This window comes from Pomacea canaliculata, linkage group LG1, assembly GCF_003073045.1.
Source record: "Pomacea canaliculata isolate SZHN2017 linkage group LG1, ASM307304v1, whole genome shotgun sequence".
NCBI lineage: Eukaryota > Metazoa > Mollusca > Gastropoda > Architaenioglossa > Ampullariidae > Pomacea > Pomacea canaliculata.
The window spans coordinates 11,914,540-11,935,184 of NC_037590.1; the positions used below are offsets into that span (position 1 = coordinate 11,914,540).

General features: G+C 44.5%; 1 protein-coding gene across 1 annotated transcript; it reads right to left on the reverse strand.

Moving 5' to 3' along the window:
- Positions 1-6,251: 6,251 nt before the first annotated feature.
- On the reverse strand, positions 6,252-18,547 carry LOC112559880. The gene is made up of 9 exons (XM_025231387.1): positions 18,201-18,547; positions 17,770-18,010; positions 13,259-14,462; positions 9,641-9,786; positions 9,252-9,456; positions 8,929-9,072; positions 8,268-8,483; positions 7,696-7,914; positions 6,252-6,798 (listed from the first exon to the last, which is right to left on the reverse strand). Exons 2-9 carry the CDS (start codon positions 17,772-17,774, stop codon positions 6,583-6,585), a joined length of 2,355 nt encoding a protein of 784 aa, XP_025087172.1. The 5' UTR covers positions 17,775-18,010; positions 18,201-18,547; the 3' UTR covers positions 6,252-6,582.
- Between the last annotated feature and the right edge of the window lie 2,098 nt (positions 18,548-20,645).

Consider the following 20,645-nt stretch of genomic DNA (forward strand, 5'->3'; position numbering starts at 1 on the left):
GCAGTGGGATGTGTCCAGTCTCAGGCTTTCACAACAATTGTTCTTATTCCTTCGCCTGTTACTTACATTTATCTATGATTGCTTCACGATGACCTCATCAGTCTATTATAAGACACATATAAACGATCAACACGCATTGCTAATCTTAATTTTCCCAGCAAGTCAAACTATGTTGTCGAGTATTTTTGGTGGGGACGACACGCCGGCAGTGGTCGTGGAAGTCAGTCACCACCCGAACAGGGCCCACGACAACAGCTGCAGAGGTGAGGGTTGGGTAGTGGAGGCAGCTGCAGCAGACGAAAGGCGATGTAGATTGGAGCACGATAATCAATCTGCTTCCCACACAGACCTTGTGTGTAGACAACCTACTCACGGGTCATCCTTAAGATCCCGTGTCTGCAAAACGCGCGCACATGCAAATACTGGCGTGAACACAGGAGAACACACACACACACACACACACACACGTACACACACACACGTACACACACACACGCACACACACGTACACACACACGTGCACACGTCAGTAGTATGTCCACCTGTCTTCTCCGTCCGCTCAAACGCCAGAAACACACGCACGCGCACACATTCGCACCTGTGTGAACGAACCTAAGTCATGGCGACAGTGACGTAGCACGGGTCAAAGTCACGTTCCACGAAGTCACCTGTCGTTGATGACGTCACGTTTTGACAAACACCTGGCAGTGGAGTCGATAAGTTGCTAGCACTTTCCTCACTGCGCACACCTTGCACACTGACACTGAACCACAAGTTCTTAACAAAATCTTTCTGTTGTCAACATTTTCGCAGATACAAGCAAATACGTTATGACGTCATTTAAAAAGATAACGGCGATGTTTAGAGGTGGGTGGCGTCTGCATGAAACTTCTCGAAGACCAGTTCGGCCGATCCTCACCTGGAGAATTCTTTTCATTGACTAGAACGTTGTAGGCTGTTTCACTGGTACAGTATATGTTTTTCAACTAACACTCTCTGATCTACTTTTCTGTGTTTTAAAAAGTCATCGGTGGCGCCAGCTAAAAGAAAAAAAATATTGCGCACAAGCATTTGCCACATACCTCCACCATGCCGAGCAATTCTAGACAATGATGTAATTTTAGACCGCACCCCTGCGAGAGAGAAAGATACTATGATGGAGAGGAAGAAGAGAGCAAACTATAGAAACTATAGTCGAATGGCGGCTTTACTCGAAAATTGTGCCAGAGTTACGACCATGAGCTGTCCACCTGTCCAGTTAGAGAAGGGACATCGAGTACAAGTGTTTCACTGTGTCGTTACACTGACGCCACAAATAACTCAAATGAAGTGCTAGAACAAAAGTTGACAATCAAACACCGAAAGAGCGACAGAAAATAACCCGCCATGGTTTGCTCAGCAATGCTTCAAAGAGCAAAGACTGTTGGACACCAGACCGACATCACTGACTGTACTTCAATAATCGCGACTCTCCGACAGTCGAGCCAAAACATCTTTATTAAATTTATCGACAACCTTTTTTCTTGTTGTTTCTGCGATTTCGAGGTTCTAATCAGTAATATGAAATGAGCCTTTGGAGCATGATAAACTTGGAGTTGTGCACGCCGGCTGTACTATAAACCTAATCAATCCATCTAACCCAGAGATTTATTGTACCTGCGAATTAGACCTCGTGTACCTGTCAAGCCCTCTTACGACCATCAGCTGCAACTTTATTACACGTGACACCAGATTCTTCTAACAAATATTGCACAGTCTGTTACCAAGGTTGTTTCGTACTTCTTCGAGTACCCAGCAGTTAAAAGTCTTGATGAGTGGACAAGATCGGTCTAATTACACCTTGCATCTCTGAACGTGGTTCCCCGACATCCACACCGCTATATACCTGGGTACTGCTCGACCTGTCGCAACGGGAAGACGGACCTCGATTGTAAAAATAAATAAATAACAAATACAAATAAGGAAAGAATGTAGCTGAGCACCTCTTATCACGAATTATCTTTGTACTGCCCTACAACAGCTTCTATACACTTCATCTTCGACAAGAGTAGATGACTGTAATATCCCCCCACAGCAGCTCCCATCCTCCACCACGCCCACCGTTAACAAGCTGACACAATAAACATCATAATAAACATCTACCATTAGACAACTAAACTCCCGCGACTTGAGCAACACAAACTCCACAGTAGTACAGTAGTGCCGACAGGTGAGGGGAGTACCTGGACTACCTGGCCACATCCGGGCCACTGCGTCTTGATTTGAAAGCTAATAACAGTGTAAGCTGCCTCACACCTCCTTAGTACAAAAACCTTACTGCGGACAAGGTTCAAGACACGCATTAGTAAACAGCTGCGTGCATCAGTAAACAGCTCCATCACTTATCGAGTGCCGTTCCCTCCGACTTTATTGTTCGCCTCGGGAGGATAACGGAAGACGTAGTTAACCCGCCGGCTGACGAAACACGTGTGACACCTCGTGTCAGCCATCGTCTGATCGGGACAGCAATAATTTTTACACGTCACTTTAAAAAAAAAAATAACTGTTTTTTTTTTTAAACAGGTACAGCAGGTGAAACCATGGATGGGACTTTGTACATTTGTATCCTGCATTTGAGATGGTGAAAATATGGCGACCTTTCCACCTCCGTCACCTGTGGGATCTTTCAAACCCTTTAGTAAATAAATCTTCTGAAATAGCTGCTGACAATGGAATTTGTGTACATTAGTGACGGCCAGCAGGAGTGATATATAAATAGTTATATACCTATGTTTAAGAACTTTTTTTTTCCAGTTTGTGGTTTAACGATTTGGGCATTTATTGTCGGTTAGACGAAGGTTGTTTTGTTGTTTAGGGTTCTCTCTTTCTCTCCCTTCTGTTTCCATTTAGTTCTCCGTTTTTCTCATTTAGTGACCTCTCCTGATGAACGACTCTTGTGTTGTAGCAGCTGTCAATCCTGGGTCCCGCCGACATTAAAGAGTTTGTGTGCTCATGGCAACTTGCTCGACATCCACTACACTGCTGACTCAGATAACGCGATCAGAAAGTCTGTTGGCGCGAGATAGCAGACCGCCTGTGTGTACATGCCGACATGGTCCCTGGACAATCCAAAATGTCATGTGACAATGATCGCTTTCTCTGGATCCGCCATCTGGCTTCGCAGGAAACAGCCGAGAAGCGCCTCGGGGACAAAGGCAACTACTGAGCATGCGCGGCGATAGAGGAAGTCGGGACAACCGGTGGCTGCACAGTGCAATGTGCAAACAGCTTCAAGGGGGTGTCTTTTTTATTTTACCAACCTTCTACATGCACCACATGCATCTCGAGGCCTGCTGACATTCACAAGCTGCAGCCAGAAGCTCCTGATCCTTTTCTTTATTTCTGGTTTTCTTCTTGTTCCTGGTCGTCCCCAATGGAGCATAGGGGCGCATCTTTATTTCTGACCTATTAGTCTATAAATATATTAATGTGCTTGGTGGTGGTGATGAAGGTGGTAAACGTCGATAAGGGAAAGAAGTACTGTTCTGGGAAAAAAAAGTTGGCCAGGTTGGCCTCACCTGAGCGTAAGGTTGCTGGGCGCGCACCTGGTCACCTTGTCCGTCGTCAAGACTGCAAGCAACGCATTTCTCCTACCTTCTCTTTCTCTCTTCCTCTCAGTCTCTCTCTCTCACACACACACACTTCTGCGCACGGCTTATAGTGTGCAAGGTTCATCGTATCTTGAACTTTTCTGCGCTTCACCTTTTGTTTTCAGCAAGACATTAGCCGAGGCAGGTTGATGGGAGAATCCATGAGTACTTTATTCTTCCTGAACATACAGGCCCTTTTGTTTGTAGTCGATTAAAATCTTTCAACCTGCCAGCTTTCTCCCAGAAACGATCGTAAAGACAAATGGGAATAACCTATAAAGTCAGAGACACATTTGACGACAGCTAACTCACAACACCCACAGGGGGTAGAGAGAGAGAAAAAAAAAACCCAAAACTTTTCATGATTGATGGTCTGCAACTACATCCATCCAGCTCAGTGAACGAGCTAATGGACTGTTCACTGTTGCCGGTGGGCTGCACGCGACAAGCGTGGCATTTCCCATGATTGCTGTTGGTTGGGGCAAACTACTAAAACATTCCGCAATTTGCCACTGCTGGCATTTCAGCTCCCGACTCCCAGCTCCTTAATCTGCGCATTTGGACAACACCAGCAGGTGGCTGCGCTGGGTCCGACGTTACGAAACACGTGGCAGCGCCAGCACGGACCCGGGGTGCACCGAGCTAGTGGTTACCCGAGACCCGGGTGCTTGCAGGCTGGCTTCAGGGCCCGCGTGCCTGAGGATGCACGACTTCTGGGGCCGCGTGCATGGCACGACCTGCAGCTGGGGCTGCGCACGGCGCCCGGAGCGCCCCCGTCGTCACGGGACAGGTTACACAAGCAGACCCACGTGCGAGAGGAGGCTGGTGGGAGCGCCGGGCGAACGTTGACAGATGCTGGCCGACAGGTAGCGGTGATGCTACCTGTCACTAGAACCAGATCCCCGTTGATGCAGCTGTGTGCACGGCGAAACTGTCAGGAGCAAAACAACAAATTTATTCTTATTCTTTTCTCTTGCCACATCTGTGTGTGTGCGCGCACGTGTGCAGTGTATGTATATGTGTGTTGTGATGTATGCTGGGAAGAGAGAGAGTGCACACCTTGTAGTTAATCGCAGGTACGTTCGAAGCCGTCAGGTACGGGACAAAGTGCACACCAGTTGTTGCCGTCTTGCTGACACGACGTAAAATACAAGCAACCAATCTCATCTTCCAAACACGATACTCTATATTTTCAGTTCCTATATTTTAAAATAACACTTCAGTGCCTCACCGTTTCTTTCACATGCAGCAAGGCCCCGCTGGTCTGTGTGAATGTTGTGTCTGCCTCCGACATCATTGTAAAGCCCAGTCAGCAGTTTGTCAAGCAGCTGCGTCAATGCGCTCAACGGCCTCAACTCGCGACAGTTTATTTCCCTTGTCCGTGATAAACTTGTTAAAAAAAGTGAACCTCGAAACTGTGCGAGACTGTTGTAGCTCATCGTCCCTCCACCCTTATTTACGAGTCATATCCCCTGGTGTAAAGGACACTAATAATACGTCACGTGACCGATTAGACCTGCAAAGTAAAATCCCACTCAGCTGGTACCGTCAGCACTTCGCTGTTGATGTTGATGTTTACCAAATTTCGCTGACCTTCATACGAGGCAGTCGCACCTAGCTAGCATGGTGATGGAGTTTCCGTAGCTGCTGGCCCCTCAGTCAACACCACCAATTTATCTCCCCTTCCCTATCCTCCCTCTCTCTATATTCAAGAGTCAGTGCGGAGCAGCACGGAGACGGTGGTCAGAGGTCTGAGCATCACTCCTATTCCGACAGCGACAGCGACTTCTACAGGCTCCAGAAGCAGCTAACGCCCGACAATTCTTTGGTGTCATTCAACGTCTTATCATGCGCACTTGTCGGCTTCTCCCTTGGGTCAGGAGGAGCAGATCGCTCAAGGTGGACCCATGCTAGAGTGAACAACAACCCAGGTTTTGTACGATAAATCATCATCGATATTATCACCAGCATAAGCAAAGTCGGCCTCGTCCACGCCATCATCATTAAAAAATGAAAGCTAAAACGGCGACAAGTTTTTCAGATCACACAGACCAATTCCCAAACAAAGGAAAGCACTCCAGATAATCTCCAAAAAAAAAATCCAAAATGGCGGAAGCTCCTACCAGTGATCTCAACCGAGGGAGAAACAGTTCCAGAAAGTCTACCAGATGATTTCCAAAAACACACAGAAGAAAGCCTTTAAAGTGATCCGAACATAAACAAAAAGCAAAGGTAGTCCTAAAGATGGAGCCAACAGGAACAAAAAAGGGGTGGAAAGTGCTAAAAGATAATCAAGAAGAAGGAAACATCTACCGATTGTGATATAACGACAAAAGCAGCAACGTCTTAAGGATGGTGCCAAAAGGACAGAAAGGTGGAAACTGCAAGTAAAGACAAGGCCAAAAAAAAAAGGCCCAAATATTTACAGCAGCATAAGCCGTACAAGACAGCACAGGAAATTATCCTTTCAACACTACAAGCTTCCCTTGTTCGAACGTCAGTTTACATCGACTTCGACATCGCTTTGTCGATCCATATATTTTCTAATTTCATGTTGCCGAGTCTATTTCTCTTTCTTTCTCTCTCTCCCTCTCTTGGTGAACGTGAAGCAGCTCTGTTAAACTTACGATTTTATTACCTTGCCAAGTACCTTGAGCATATCTATATGAAAGAAACTGAAGATGTGGCGAAATTGATATGATAGCTGTGTAAGGTAACAACATTCATAAGAGCATTTCACACACACTTAATCGTGGACATGAACAAAAAATATTAACTGATCAGAAGCAACGCAAAACAGAACAAAAAATAAATAAAAACAGTCACCAAAGTTTGATCAAAGGGACATCACTCTAAGCTGCAGTCTTGCAGTTCGCATCATCGTGCTGTTCCAAAGAGATTATAACGTCCATCCCAGATGACACGGCGACAACGACGTCACTGCAGTCGTCGGTCACACCAGCACCTCGTCCACTGAGGCGCCATTTCTAACGAGCGGCTTGGCCTTGTACAGGCGCCACAGCTGCACAAGCAAGTCTGTGATGACGACGTTGTTGGAGTTTTTGGCGATGACACGCAGAACAAAGATGCCGTCATCTCTCAGGTAGTTGTCTGCAAATCTGATGGCAAGGCGCCGCTCTTCTTCTCCGCCACCTAGCTCCCCTGACGCCTACAACATACAGCTGTCTAGCTCTGATATCTGTAACCTACAGCTGTCTAGTTCTGACGTCCGTAACACACAGCTGTCTAGTTCTAATATCTGTAATGAACAGCTGTCTAGTTCTAATATCTGTAATGTACAGCTGTCTAGTTTTAATATCTGTAATGTACAACTGTCTGGTTCTGACGTCCGTAACACATAGCTGTCTAGTTCTAATATCTGTAATGTACAGCTGTCTAGTTCTAATATCTGTAATATGCAGCTGTCTAGTTCTAATATCTGTAATGTACAGCTGTCTAGTTCTAATATCTGTAATGTACAGCTGTCTAGTTCTAATATCTGTAATATGCAGCTGTCTAGTTCTAATATCTGTAATGTACAGCTGTCTAGTTCTAATATCTGTAATGTACAGCTGTCTAGTTCTAATATCTGTAATATGCAGCTGTCTAGTTTTTGAATAATGAAAAAGCAAGCTATTTTATCCTGACGATTAGCTACTACACTTGCGTTCATATTCTTATCCCATCGTCTTCCTCACTGCTTGTTTAAATAACTACAGTATTCAAGTGTTCGTCTTTACTAGTCAGGAATTTTATTACTAGCGCCTTACAGGGTTACTGTTCGCTTGTGTATTTAATACACCAAACCATCTATACATGTACACCGCCTAAGGCCTCTGACAAGGGTGACAGACTAGATGACAAATCTGACTGATTCACTAGACTTGGCAGAGCGAATGATATATCTCAGAGTGGAAAGACTGTTTAAAACGACTGACAGTTATCACTGACTGATAACAACCCTAAAAAGACTATTTGCAAGAAAATTCATTATCACAGTACAACGATGGCTGCTCGCCTCCTGACTCATGTCAACCCACATTCTCATCCTCACTTCACCAAATACCTTGAGGATTTTCTGGACGTATTGCGCACGATTGTCTCGCAGTAAGGCCCTGATGAACCAGAATAAGAAGCTGGACAAGGTCACGATGGCAACCATGACGAACCAGAACCACAGGAAGCTGAAGATCTGCTCGTTGAAAAGGTTGATGGGCAAGGCACACTGGAAGGTCCAGGGCTGCGAGTTTTGCAGCTGCCTGATCTTGAGATCACACATCGTCACCTGCAGACACCACAGACAAGCACCGAGTGAGCTACGTTGTCTTGAGGCCCCGTGTCATTGTTTCCGCAGACGTAGGGACAAAAGTTCGGAATTTCAATGATCCTCTAAACACAGGTGCTCTATAAACAGCGCGTAAGCTCTTTCTCTTTTTCACACACACGCATGTTGTCCTTACCACTGGGTGATCTGAGACCCTAGGTAAGGACCATGTCCCACCCTCTTTCAATTAGGGTTTTCTATCAGTGTCGTGAGTACCAAAACTGACCGTTGTAGCCGGCAGATACCCTAACTATCCCACTTCTCTCTGCCGTCACTCACCGCGGTCCAAGAACACAAGCCATCTTGCTGGTTACCTTGGGAAAGTACGGTGACTCCGCCCAGGTGCGCGTGTGATACAGGCCGGAAAGCAAGTGAAAGCCGAACATTGAGTACCAGTTGCCCATGAAGCTGTTGAGGATGAAGAACTGGCTGATAATGTTGATGCAGTAGAGCAGTTTGATGAAGATGTACAGCCCCGACAGGTAGGAACCGTGCCGTTTGCCAAAGCAGAATAAGAACACTTGTGAGATCTGTAAGAAGATCAGGTTTGAAGATTTGAGATGATTTGACATTGCAGGTATAGGTAAGCAAGAGACAAGCCATTTAGAAATTTGTAAGCAAATGATTCTTGTTATGAATTCCTGTCACCATTAGGGGTTTAGTCAAATCGCTTAACAGAAGTAAGACGGCAATGGTTAGTGGTGACTCACAGGACAGAGAAAATCGACGCTGACATCTTGCCGAAGTATCTTAACATGTTCTGAATGCCTGTCACATCCCTCCATACACACTTAAAACACAAAAATCTCAAGTTTTCCAGTTTGAAAGAAATTTTCCAAAATATACAGATCAACGTTAACAAAGTAATGGATATGTTGTTATTACTATTAATAAAACGAAGAAAACATTGGAATGGCTGTCTCCTGCTCTAACTAGAGCCTCACGAGCCGTGTACACGCCGGATGCTTCTCTCACCTTCTGTCTGATCCGCACCATGATGTTCCACTGGTACTGGCGGTGAGCATCCAGCCAGCGGTCCATGTAGCTGGCGATCTGTCTGATCGTCTCCGGGTACTTGCCTCCTTCGCCCAGCTGCGTCTCCAGCGTCAGGGTCACGATCTGCCACAGGACGCACGTGCTATCAACATGACCCACCCGCTGCACGCGCCACCTCCAAAGTCACAGTCTAGTTCACCTTGTCCCTCCTTTTCCCTCCCCCAGTGAAATAAAAAAAATGTGCATGCACGCAGGAACAAGTCCTGTAGGTATTACCGCACCCCACCCAAAAACTTGCTCACCTTGTCCAGATTGACACCCGAGGCGCCGGACAGCAGCCTCCAGATGATACAGGGCAGCTTAAAGAGCAGCGCCATGAAGAGCAAGATGATGGGCACCCATTGGTAGTAGCTCAGCGTCTGCTTCTTCTCATTTTCATCCGGCATCTGGTCATCGATGGGCACGTAGTAGGTGTTGTGTACCCAGCAGTACGTCTTGGCGTAGGACCTGCGAACACACAGCTCACCCATACTGGACACCCACTAGTGATTTACGATTACCACGAGAGTTAATTAACTGTGATTAAGATGCAAGAGAAACCCCAACAAAAATCAAGTCAGATCAAAAATAAGGAAAACGTAGAGACAGAGTGAGCGAAATGATGGAGAGAAGGAGGAGTAAGCCTACCCACCTGATAGCGCCGTCGTTGGCGACGGCGGCGGCGATGCAGTCTATGGGGGTGCCCACGTACTGCCCGCCCCCACAAAGACTGCGAAGATGACGAGCATGGTGGTGGTGTACAGGTGGCTCAGGCGGTCCGCGCGGTCGTCGTCGTTGCTACCCTGCAGCTTGGTGTAGGTGGCGAAGCCAGCGACGATGGCGTTGATCCTGTCAGCGCATGCACACCGTCATATGATAACTAGGAAGGGGGCTATAGTGTTGGTCTCCCTTCCCTAACGGATCGAGCGGACGCGCTATTAAACGCACTATCATAAGGTGCAATGGGTAAATGTGTGTAGGAGCTAGGAGTTGAGGTGAGGTCAAGTTGGTGACACAGTGGTTGGCCCTGGACGGTCGTAAGACGTCAGGATGGACAACATCCCAGTAAAGTCTCACCGCCCTCTATCTCCATGGAATCAGTTAGGACTAGGAATCGCTGGCCACTTACACCAACGTGGACCTGACGGAGGGTTAGGTCGGCATGTGGAGCTATTGTATCTTTTGTAAAATGATTTGTAAAACTCTTGATCATTAATAACTTTCTTTACACTAGATTGCTTTGAGTTGTTGGAGACGTGCGCTGGGGGCTCTGAGTCGTTTGTATCATGATTAGCAATTTAGTGTAAGTGGTCGTGAAGTAGATGTCGGTGTGAGTTGGTAGAGGTACCCAGAGTGTGATTACCATGAGGCAGCGACAACTGCAACCCTCCTACCATCCTCGCGTGCTCATTCCCCGAGGTTCACGATACAAGGAGGAACACAACCCCCATGTTCCCCTATTCTGAACGACTTGTCTGATGCCCTTAACCTCATCTGGACATTTCTGTCTAATGTCTGTGTTTCACTCTACAGATACTTCATGCGCTAGTTAATTGAAAGAGAAAAGTTATGATGCACAGAACAAACTTAGGCAGAAGAGCTGATTTAAGTTTAATTATTTTCTTTTACGCTCCTAGTTATTTACATTGTCAAAGTCCACAGCTCATATAAATGGCCTCTTTGTTTCAAAATATTTACTGTTAATCTTAACAAACTACTGAAGTAACTGTTTGCAGTGCACTTAAAAGATGCCTTTTATGTAATTCTTCAAATTGCTTATCAAGTAAACCAAGCGAGTAGTAAGAAACAAACAGAAAAATAGACTCAGCGGATTAGTTTAATCAAGAATTTGTTAGTTTTCCAACAAAAATGTTAAATGTGAAAACAACAAAATTTTAGTCATGTATCATTGACAGATGTTTACAGGTCTTGATACAAAGTAAAATCTGTAGAGAACTCTGTGACAAACTCACATTATTATTTAAAATGTGTCAGCATTAAGGACGGTCTGAAATGTGCATATAAGAGTTGTTTTGGCCGACTAGTCCTCGGTCACTAATGAGCGGAATGACAGTTTAGGATAGAGGTCTGGTAATACTTCTGTAAAATTTTATTTCTTTTTTTTCAGTAAAGCTACCAATAAAACTGAATCAACGTCTCATGTTCTTTCTTACTGTCTCTTACTGCAAGTGTAATCAAAATGGCGATGATGTTAAGCACATCTTCCCCAACGGTCTCCCTATTTCCTCCCACCCTACCTTTACAGTTAAAAGCGAATGTGTTGTGTATACCAAAAGCTACTGGATTTTCCGCGCACAGAGTGTAGTTGACATGTAATAATGTTGTCCTCGTCGTTGACATAGTCTTTGCTTGTAAACAGCTCCAGAAACATCAACAACCTTGTCCAGGCCGCAAAAGCGTGTGTAGTGGGGAGAGGCGAAAGATAAGGAAACGAAGAGGTGTTCTGTAGAAACTTTTTTTTTAATATTGAAAATATATCACGCACAAGACATGAGTGAACAAATCGTGACTAGCTTTATCTCATTAATCAGAAAAGTCGTGTGTTGTGTATACAGCAAAAACATCGTAGAACAACGATCACGTGTGTGGAGAAGAGAATTGAATCTGATACATGTCTCGACACAATCGACAATAAAATAACAGAATAATACTGACTGACAATAAAATAAAATAACAGCACTAACTGACAATAAAATCACATAAAATAATACTGATTATATATATTAGTAATTGCATCTGACATTAACAGCGTTAAGCGTAATCCGACTGAGTATCAATATTAATAATACTAATAATAAAGTGAACATGTAGCGCCATATCCAAGCCCTCTGGCAGGTTCAACAAAACAAAGAACAGACGATAAGTTCATGGAATGGCAGGACTGTTGTTCTGAAGATGACATCCTGTTCTTACATCAAGATGTCGATAGGTCACAGTTCAGCTCTACACCTCGTACAATAATTTGTCAAACACAGAATACATCGATCAAAAATGTAAAAAGTGGCAAACATTGTCAGGAGATTTCTGGTATATTATTGTGCATTGTTATCCCAACGTATTTTTGTATAATTATATAAGTTTCTTTTGTTTACCAGTCTTTACATTATTAACTCGGGCTGATTATAAATACTAATACTAACGACTGGATATACTGAACGGCTGCCAAGTGGAAGACATCATGTGTTGTTGAGACTACGAACAACTCTCAAATAATAACATGTCAGCCACAGTTACAAGAAGTTCATGCACAGTATAAATATATCGAAAAGTGAGTTATTGGCTAAAATAACCATACGGGGTTGGAAGTTGTCCAGAAGCGAAAGTATAAACACTTTGCCTCCTCCGAGCTACTGGAGGGACTCGCCGCCAGTTTCATGACATATCGTGTGGCTACATATATGGAAAGGATTAACCACACAAGCGGGGGACAAGCTGGGGGCGAGGGGTTAACGGCTAACATGATGGATGGGGATGACAGATCATGTGTCCAAAACCATCCTATAGTGACTATGCTTTGGCATATAATTTTTAAAAAATTCCATCCGTGGTTTAGTGTGCGACTTGGGGAGGGAGGTGTATAATTAAAAATGAAATGCTTCACAGAGATGACAGCTATGATATGGGGTAGAATTGCACACTTGAATTTTACTGGTCATGTTTGGTGGTTATCGTGAGCACAAGATCCGTTCTATAACCCTTGTTCTCCATTCTGGTCAAGGGTGGCCCTGCGCGTACACACAGACAAACACATGTATGCCCGCTAAAGGCGAAAGAATAAGTGTGGTGGGAATGTTCACCAAAATCAAAAACAACAGATTGCAGATATGACCAAAGGGCAAACCCTATTTATATGTGATTGTCATGAAAAGTGAAATATGGGAAGAGAAACAAACTGAACTCTTTGTACGGTACAGAGGCGAACAAGTACGCACGCAAGGTGGCGATTCTATGAAGTTTCTAACTACTGTTAACATACAAAGAGATTCATTCTCCCAGTTTTCATTACAAGTGTAAAAATAGTTTTCATGTGAACCTCTACTATATGATTTAAAGATAACATTTTACAGTGCCAAACAATAAACATTTCAAAGTACAAAAAAGTAACTCTCCAACAAGGCAATGCCAGGAAACCTACATCGCTAATCCAATCAGATCTCCCAACAATTACTCGTTGCTGACAATTACTGACAATGGAAGACTAGGCATAATTATGTTTACATATGCATCTAATGCTCGGGCTGTATCAGACTGGCAGCTCTTTGGTGTAGTCGTCATCGCCGACCGAGGTCTTGCGGATCATGGGCTTGTTCTTGTAGGTTTTCCACATCTCCAGAACAAGGTCCGACACCAGGATGTCGTTGGAGTTCTTGGCGATGAGGCGCAAGACAAAGATGCCGTCGTCACGCAGGTACTGGTCAGCGAACTGCCGCGCCAACTTCTTGTCGGCCTCGCCACGAAGCTCGTCAAGGATGCGCAGATACTTCTTGATGTACGCCACGCGGTTGAAGCGGATGAGCGCGCGCCACAGCCAGAAGATGAAGTTGCCCGCAGTCAGCACGGCAACGAAGCAAAACCAGAACCAGAGGAAGATGAAGACCTTCTCGTTGAAGAGATTGATAGGCAACACGCACTGTACTGTGTAGGGCTGGACGTTGGTCAGCTGCCGGATTTGGAAGTCGCAGAGGGTGACTTTCGGGAAGTGAGGTGACTCGCGCCAGCTGTGGTCAGTGGCCAGACCGTTGAGGACCGTGAAGCCATAGACTGAGTACCAGCCGCCCATGAAACTGTTTAGAATGAAGAACTGGCAGATGACATTACTGACGTACAACAGCTTGACGAAGATGTAGAGCCCCGTCAGGTAGGTGCCGTCTCGCTTGGCGCACAGAAAGCAGAACACCTTGGACACGCGTTGGCGCATGCGTACAAGGGCGTTGAAGGTATACTGGCGGTGAGCCTCCAGCCAGCGGTCCAAGTACAGCGAAATGTGCTTGATGGTCTCCTGCCGCTTGGCCGGGTCGCCGAACTGTGTGGACATGGTCATGTTGACGATCTTGTCCAGGTCAATGGCCGAGCCGCCGTTAAACATGCGCCAGATCAGACACGGGAACTTGAAAAGGAAGGCCATGAACAGGAGCATGATGGGAACCCACTGATAGTATGTCAACTCCGAATCGCGCCGGTAGGGTTCCGAGGGGATGTCATCTTCAATGGGGATGTAGTAGGTGTTCTTCACCCAGCAGTACGACTCGGCGTAGGCCAGACGGGCCCCATCTATTTGATCGGTGGGCCAACATTTGATGGGGTTGCCCACATACTGACCACCCGAAATAAAGAGAGCGAAGATTGCCAGCAAGATGACAGTAAAGATGTGGTTCAACCGGTCCACCCAGTCGTCGTCGCTGCTGCTCGTGAGTTTGGAGAAGGAGGCCCAGCCTCCCAAAATCGCCGAAACCCTAAAGGGCAAAGAAAATTTTCTGCATAAATGAACAGTGCTCTCCTCATGTGAGGACGATTTTTCTGTGGTTCGACTGGCGTTAACGTGTTTGGTAAATGCAGACGATTGCACGTTACGACGATGAGAATCGGGACGGTTAGTAGCTTGCTATTATTTGATGCTGTATGAGCAGCGAAGGCTATATGACAGCGAGGTTTTGAGATGTAGCCATACAAGTCAAACAAAACAACTGTGATTAAGTGCACAATACATCAACAAACGTTATATATAAATGAGACTAAAGGTAAAACAACCCAATGAAAGTATTTGTGGCTCCAAAGAGGCCACCCGAAAAATTACAAAATAGAAAGTACAGATAAACTGCGAGTGAAATACGTTTAAACACGATAACCAAGGAAATATATGAAAACGTTTATGCGGATCTGCTGAAGCACGGGGCATTGAACCAAAGGTATTTACTTGTAAACTGTGCCCGACATCGAGCGCAACAAGTACGAGCTTCACCCTTTAAAACTGGGGTTGGAAACCTTTTTACTGCTGAGGGCCATTCGGATATATATATAAAACTTTATCTGCGGGCGGTACAAACTTCTCAGTTTAAAAGTTAGCCTGCAATATTTCATCAAGCCTTAGTTTCGCCACAGCACGTTGACACTTTGAATGGTGGACACTCCCAGCCTGCCGACTACTCACTGTCTTCTGATTAAAAGCAACAGAGGCGACGGACGGACCACGAGCAGTCGACATGAAGCATACATGTACATGTCTGTCCAGTTATGTACTTGTATGTGTCCTGTCTATCCCGTAATGAACGTTTCTTGCTTGTCGCTCATATTTAAGTTATTATCATTCATTGAACAATAATTTATTATGCTACGAAAACAATCTAGATCTCTTGAATTTTGAGACCTATCTGCGGTTGCTTTGGACTTTACGAATCTTTTAATGGCCTTTCACCACCCTTGCTTTAAAAGGTCAGAATGGACGGCAGAGCTGTTACTACTCTCAGCACAAGACTACCTACGTTTGTCTTGCAGGACGCAGAAGACGGAGACAGCAGGAAAGACCGGCAGGAGTGTGGTCGTAGCTGACCAGGAGACTGGCGGCCTCGTCCGCTCAAATATCGGCTGGAATACCAGCATGGCCCAAGGCCCAGATGAAGACAGTCCCTGCTTCGCTAAAGAAGAGCTGTGTGAACAGTATAAGACTTGATAACGAGATGATGATCAAGTTGATAAGAAAACAGCAACAAGTTTGAAATGACTAAAATGTTCTTGGACTAGGGTTTCTCAATCCGTTAGCAAGGCAGGTGCAGTGCTGGAGGTCCCTTCAAACTAACAAATGGAGCCAAGGGATGAAGAAGACCAGAGCATAAACTGCAGGAATGTAGGCTCCAGTTCTGTCCGGCTTCAATGCCCTTCGACACCAATCTGTACGGACCTGTAGCCAACTGTAGCCAACTGCCCGTCGAGATCTGGCCTCCAATCATAATAAAATACAGGCCAACGACAGCAACACTAGGAAGTTTTTTTTAAAAGATCGGGGAACGTACTGTAAGGCTAGCAAGGTAATATAAACTTCTGCAGAAAAAAAAGTAGAAGAATCATCTGTTATATAATCTTTTGTTCTTTAAAACAAGTTTTATCTCGGGTGGTGGGAAGAATGGAAAAATGATTTACCACAACTACTTCTATTGTTCCAAAGACGCTGCTTGAGTTTTACACCGCGTCATCAACGAAAGATTACAAGACTTCCGGATGATTTAATTTTAAAACCATTTAAAAAAAGCTGAATAAGTTAGCAAAACAGTTAATTAAAATGGAAAGCAGTTTATTTTAAAATTTGTTGTGGCCTACGAAAAGGCCATTATTAAAACAGAATAGAATCAAATTAAAACCTTAAATCAGATAGTAGAGTGAGGGGAAAAAAAGATGCCGGCAGAGAGGACGTAAATGCGCAAATTGTAAAAAAGGTGCTGGCAAACACTGGATTTATTTGTTATTCTGTGTTCGTTCCAGCAAACTAGGGCTGTCTCACGGCGAGAGAGAGAGAGATATTCTACTAAAGATGTGAAAAGCAAGAACACCGAGTGATCCAACAATAAAACACCAAAAGAGCAATAAGAACCAGCAAAAGGGGGAATTAATGAAGGGGAAAGTAGTTCGTTAAAAAAATAGTGTTGTTTCCTCCGAAAAGACCATTGTTAAAACAGAGGCTGTGAATAAATCCTTAAATCTGATGGCAGAGTTTTACAATCTTTAAAACAAAAACAATAGTTGCCGGCGGAGTGGATGTAAACAAGGAAACAACTTAGCTTGCTGTAAGAAACTGCTGGCGAAAACTCTGGACACCGAGCCAAGTAATTAAAACACGTAGAACAGTAAAGTATCATGGACACTAAGGACGAATTGGTGGGATTCGCCTCGTAAAAGGTGGGAATGCCATAGGTGTGTCCCATTCTAAGTCTGTTAAGAACGGCCAGGAGAAAGTATGACTTGTAACTTATTCTTGTTCTAGATGTCGTCTAAAACCACATTACAAGTCGAAGAGGTGACGTGAGACTCAAGATGAGACGATCATTCTCCATATGTTCCAAAGTTCTGTATAGACAACTAATTAGAGCGACAAAACGATAAGAATTTCGATCAAAGGAGCCTTTTCTGTGTTTTAAAACTGCCTCTTTCAACGAGGAATGGAAACAGACTCAAAAATTAAAAATTAAAGCTGTTTAGAAGTCGGAAAGGGTGCAACGGGGACGATGTATAGTCGGGTTGGACACCACCATCTCACCCCACAACACAGAAGGGTTCTAGGCATGAAGTCTCGTTTACTACGATGGCCTTTCAAGAGATGAGCACATGGCAACCTGATGCTTGTTACCGTTGTTACCGTTCCAACACCAACATCTCCTTTGTTCTGCCAGCCTCGCCTCCACCCACAAAGCAACTGAGCGTCGACGACGGTTTGCTAACCAGACTCTTCGTGTTTCCTTTGTTTAGTAATCATCATCATTAACGTAAAATTAAGTTTCAGACTCCACATTTAACCCCTATCTGTCAGATGAAGGAATTAATTACCCTTGTTATGGTATATTGTTGTCAACTGAAGAGTTAATTTATTTTTTTAAAAATGACATGCTGTAAAGGACATGCGAAGGATATCATGCAGATGAAAGTAGAAATCGTGCTCGTCGTGAAACAATGAAAAAGAAAAAACAACTGTTTATGATTATTTAAAACAGTCAAAATCGGATTAAACTTGTGAAAGCCGAATTTTGAACAGAAGAAACCCAGAAAGGTACTTACGACATCTTGTCTTCACGCACACCTTCCAATCAGCGGTTGACTGTGTTTTTAACGCCCGACGAAAACACGGTCAGGGAACGACTATTCAAGTGGTCAACACCCACCACGCTTCGAACCTCAGACGAGGAAAGGTGAAATTTGCAGTTGTTGTTGTTTATTTTGTGGGGTTTTTAAAAGTTTTGGTCGAGTGAGCTCTTCGGCGACCGGTGGTCACGTGGCTGCACGCCAGCCAAAGTCCTGCCTGTAATAACCAACATACAAGGAAAAGAAAGTAAGTTGACGTTTTAGACAGAAGTGGTAAAGGATCTTCTGCAGGTGTAACACCGATAACATACAAGGACTAGCTGGGAAGTCGTCGCTGTCACCAACAGCAACAGCGGCAATAGTTAAGCTACATCGGCTCTGGCACCGCCATCAGACAAGTTCACTACCTTGTACAAGCTGTACAAATCCCTGGTAGTACCGATCCTGCTCTACAGATGTGACACGTGGACTCCGCTCGTCAAAACTGAAAGAAGAATCCACGCAATCGAGAATAAATACCTAAGGAGGCTGCTCCGGATATCATACAGAGAACGTATCACCAACGACTTTGTACGAAACAAGTCATGGTGGGAGTTTCAGTCGCTGCAGTTCTGTTAGTCATTGTTAACGGAACCTTAGTCATTGTTAACGCAATATCACTACAGTTCTTTAAACCCCGCCCCCTGTCTTCCCCTGTCACATCATCCAAGAATCACGTAAAGTAACGTCACTAAAGGAACCACGGGAGGAGGGACCACGTGGGGTCGTTTTTCACGATTCGTTCTCTCACTGAAGGTGGTTGACTTGTCAAAGGTTACAAACATAACGAGTGGCTATCAGTCGAACAACTGATGGAACACGCCTTTCTGTTGTGCACAAGGTCCTATTGACAGTGCATCCTGAAGCCACTGGAGTCTGGAGCCCACCAATATCACGTGACTAGACGTGGACAGGCATACTTTTGTGATCATGTGGCACACGCACAACGTGACCAAGGAAGATGAAGGAACAGTTTAGGCTTACTATATCGATGCACATTGTATTACTCGGTATACTGGTGTATATTTTACACTTTGTACATTGGAGTACAGATCACAATTAGAGCAATGATGGATAGTTGATACTCGGTTACTAAAGTACAGTTTCTTTAGTGCACTGGAGAATGAACTCTTTGTACTCGGTGTATTGATGTACATATTCGCTAGAGAAATGGTGGGATCCAATCTCCTCCACTCGCTTAAACACATCTGAGCATGCTGGTAAAGAAGAGGAGGCAAAGAAACAGCTCTTTAAATGGAAGAGATACCAAAGTTTGGACAATAGACATCAGCACTTTCACAGAAGCTTCGATCAGTAGACAGCGTACCTCTGGTAAAGATGCTGCTTACATCACATGCTGCTATAAAGATCAAACGCTTGACCAAATGTGGCAATTTTTTGTGAAAATTTTTGGTCAAACATGGCAAAGATTCTTATGATTATGCAGGAAAAAAACTTGATAAAATGTTGGTCCATATTTGTCTGGTTAATAATGACCTTAAAATTGGTTCCCTCATCACACCCCACCCCACCCCACCCCCGGCCTAACGTCTTCGTATGACATCACTTGGTGCTATCTGTGAGCAAGGATGATGTCGGTAACACAAACCACACAAACAAATAAAGCTCGCAGTAACCTGGAAATTTTTCACTGACCTCACGTCGCTCTTTTTGATGGCTTCGTTGCCTCTGATGCCGCGTCCAGTGGCGTTGCCAACAGCCTGGGCCCAGTTTCAGTTTCAAGGCGGTTCTGAAAAGGAAACAAAGTCTTTTTAAACGGATTCAAATATCACAGCTGTTTTGGGGAAATCAGAGGGGTCTTATTTTTTCATTGCCGTGTCATTGCAGACTCAGAAAAGCAAAACGGTTTTATCTAGATATGAAAGCAGCAAGCACTGACCTGTCCACTAGCTTTAATCTAATTATCTCTGTATTGTCATTAATCTCGACATTGTCATAGCAATGCAGGTAATAAAGAATGAAGTCTCCATCAATACAGCTACCCGGATGTATAGCAGTACAGCACGCACACAATTAGACCAGCAAGAGAGGTCCAAAACAGTCTCCACGCTAAGACTGTTGTGTGAAAACTCATGGAAAACGAGATTTAATTATCCAGTAACAATAGTAATAATAATGCAAAAATGTGTAAAGCGCATTAACTAAATAACAAGTATCCAGAGTATCGTGATTTTGAAAAGGAAGACGAGCAGGGAATAAGCGGACAAGGAATGTGAGAAAGGACTAACATTGTGGAGTTAGAGGAATAATGCTTACGGAAGAGGTGCGTTTCCAGGATTCAGTTGGGCAGGTGGCGGATATGTAAAGAGAGAGTTCCATTGTTTCGCTGCACAATAACTAAAAATCCTGTGATCATATGTTGTTCTGGTGACAGGCAGAGTAAGGAGACGATTCTGACGAGGAACGGAGTTGTCTAGCTGGTATGTAAAGGAAGTTCAAAGAAATAATCAGGGCAGGTGTAACTGGGGAGAGAGATGAGTGGAGCATTGTAATGTTGCATCTACTCGTTGGTCGCACAATAGTCTGTCCCCACCCGGATCACTTTCTCTATAGAGGCACCGAAACCGTGCAGTTGATCAAATCCGGGTATCAGCCGGAACTGCTTGCCTCAGATTCTGTTGCGTCCACATAAAGTAAAAACATACAAAGACAACCCTGTGTTCACAGCGGGATGACGATTATGTTCCGTTAAGTGTCACGAAAGGTGCAGTCAGTTGATTCCACGAACAAGACACTAGACCAAAGGCGCGTGTTTTCACAGGACACAAAGTTGATGGCACAATCTTTCAGAA

Excerpts from the sequence above, each read along its gene's own strand:
- LOC112559880 (XM_025231387.1), bottom strand. Across the intron at positions 9,787-13,258 it reads ACTACACCAAAGAGCTGCCA|CAACGACGACGACCGCGCGG; the intron begins GTCTGATACAGC and ends GCTGCAGGGTAG. Across the intron at positions 8,484-8,928 it reads TGGTGCGGATCAGACAGAAG|ATCTCACAAGTGTTCTTATT; the intron begins GTGAGAGAAGCA and ends ATCTTCTTACAG.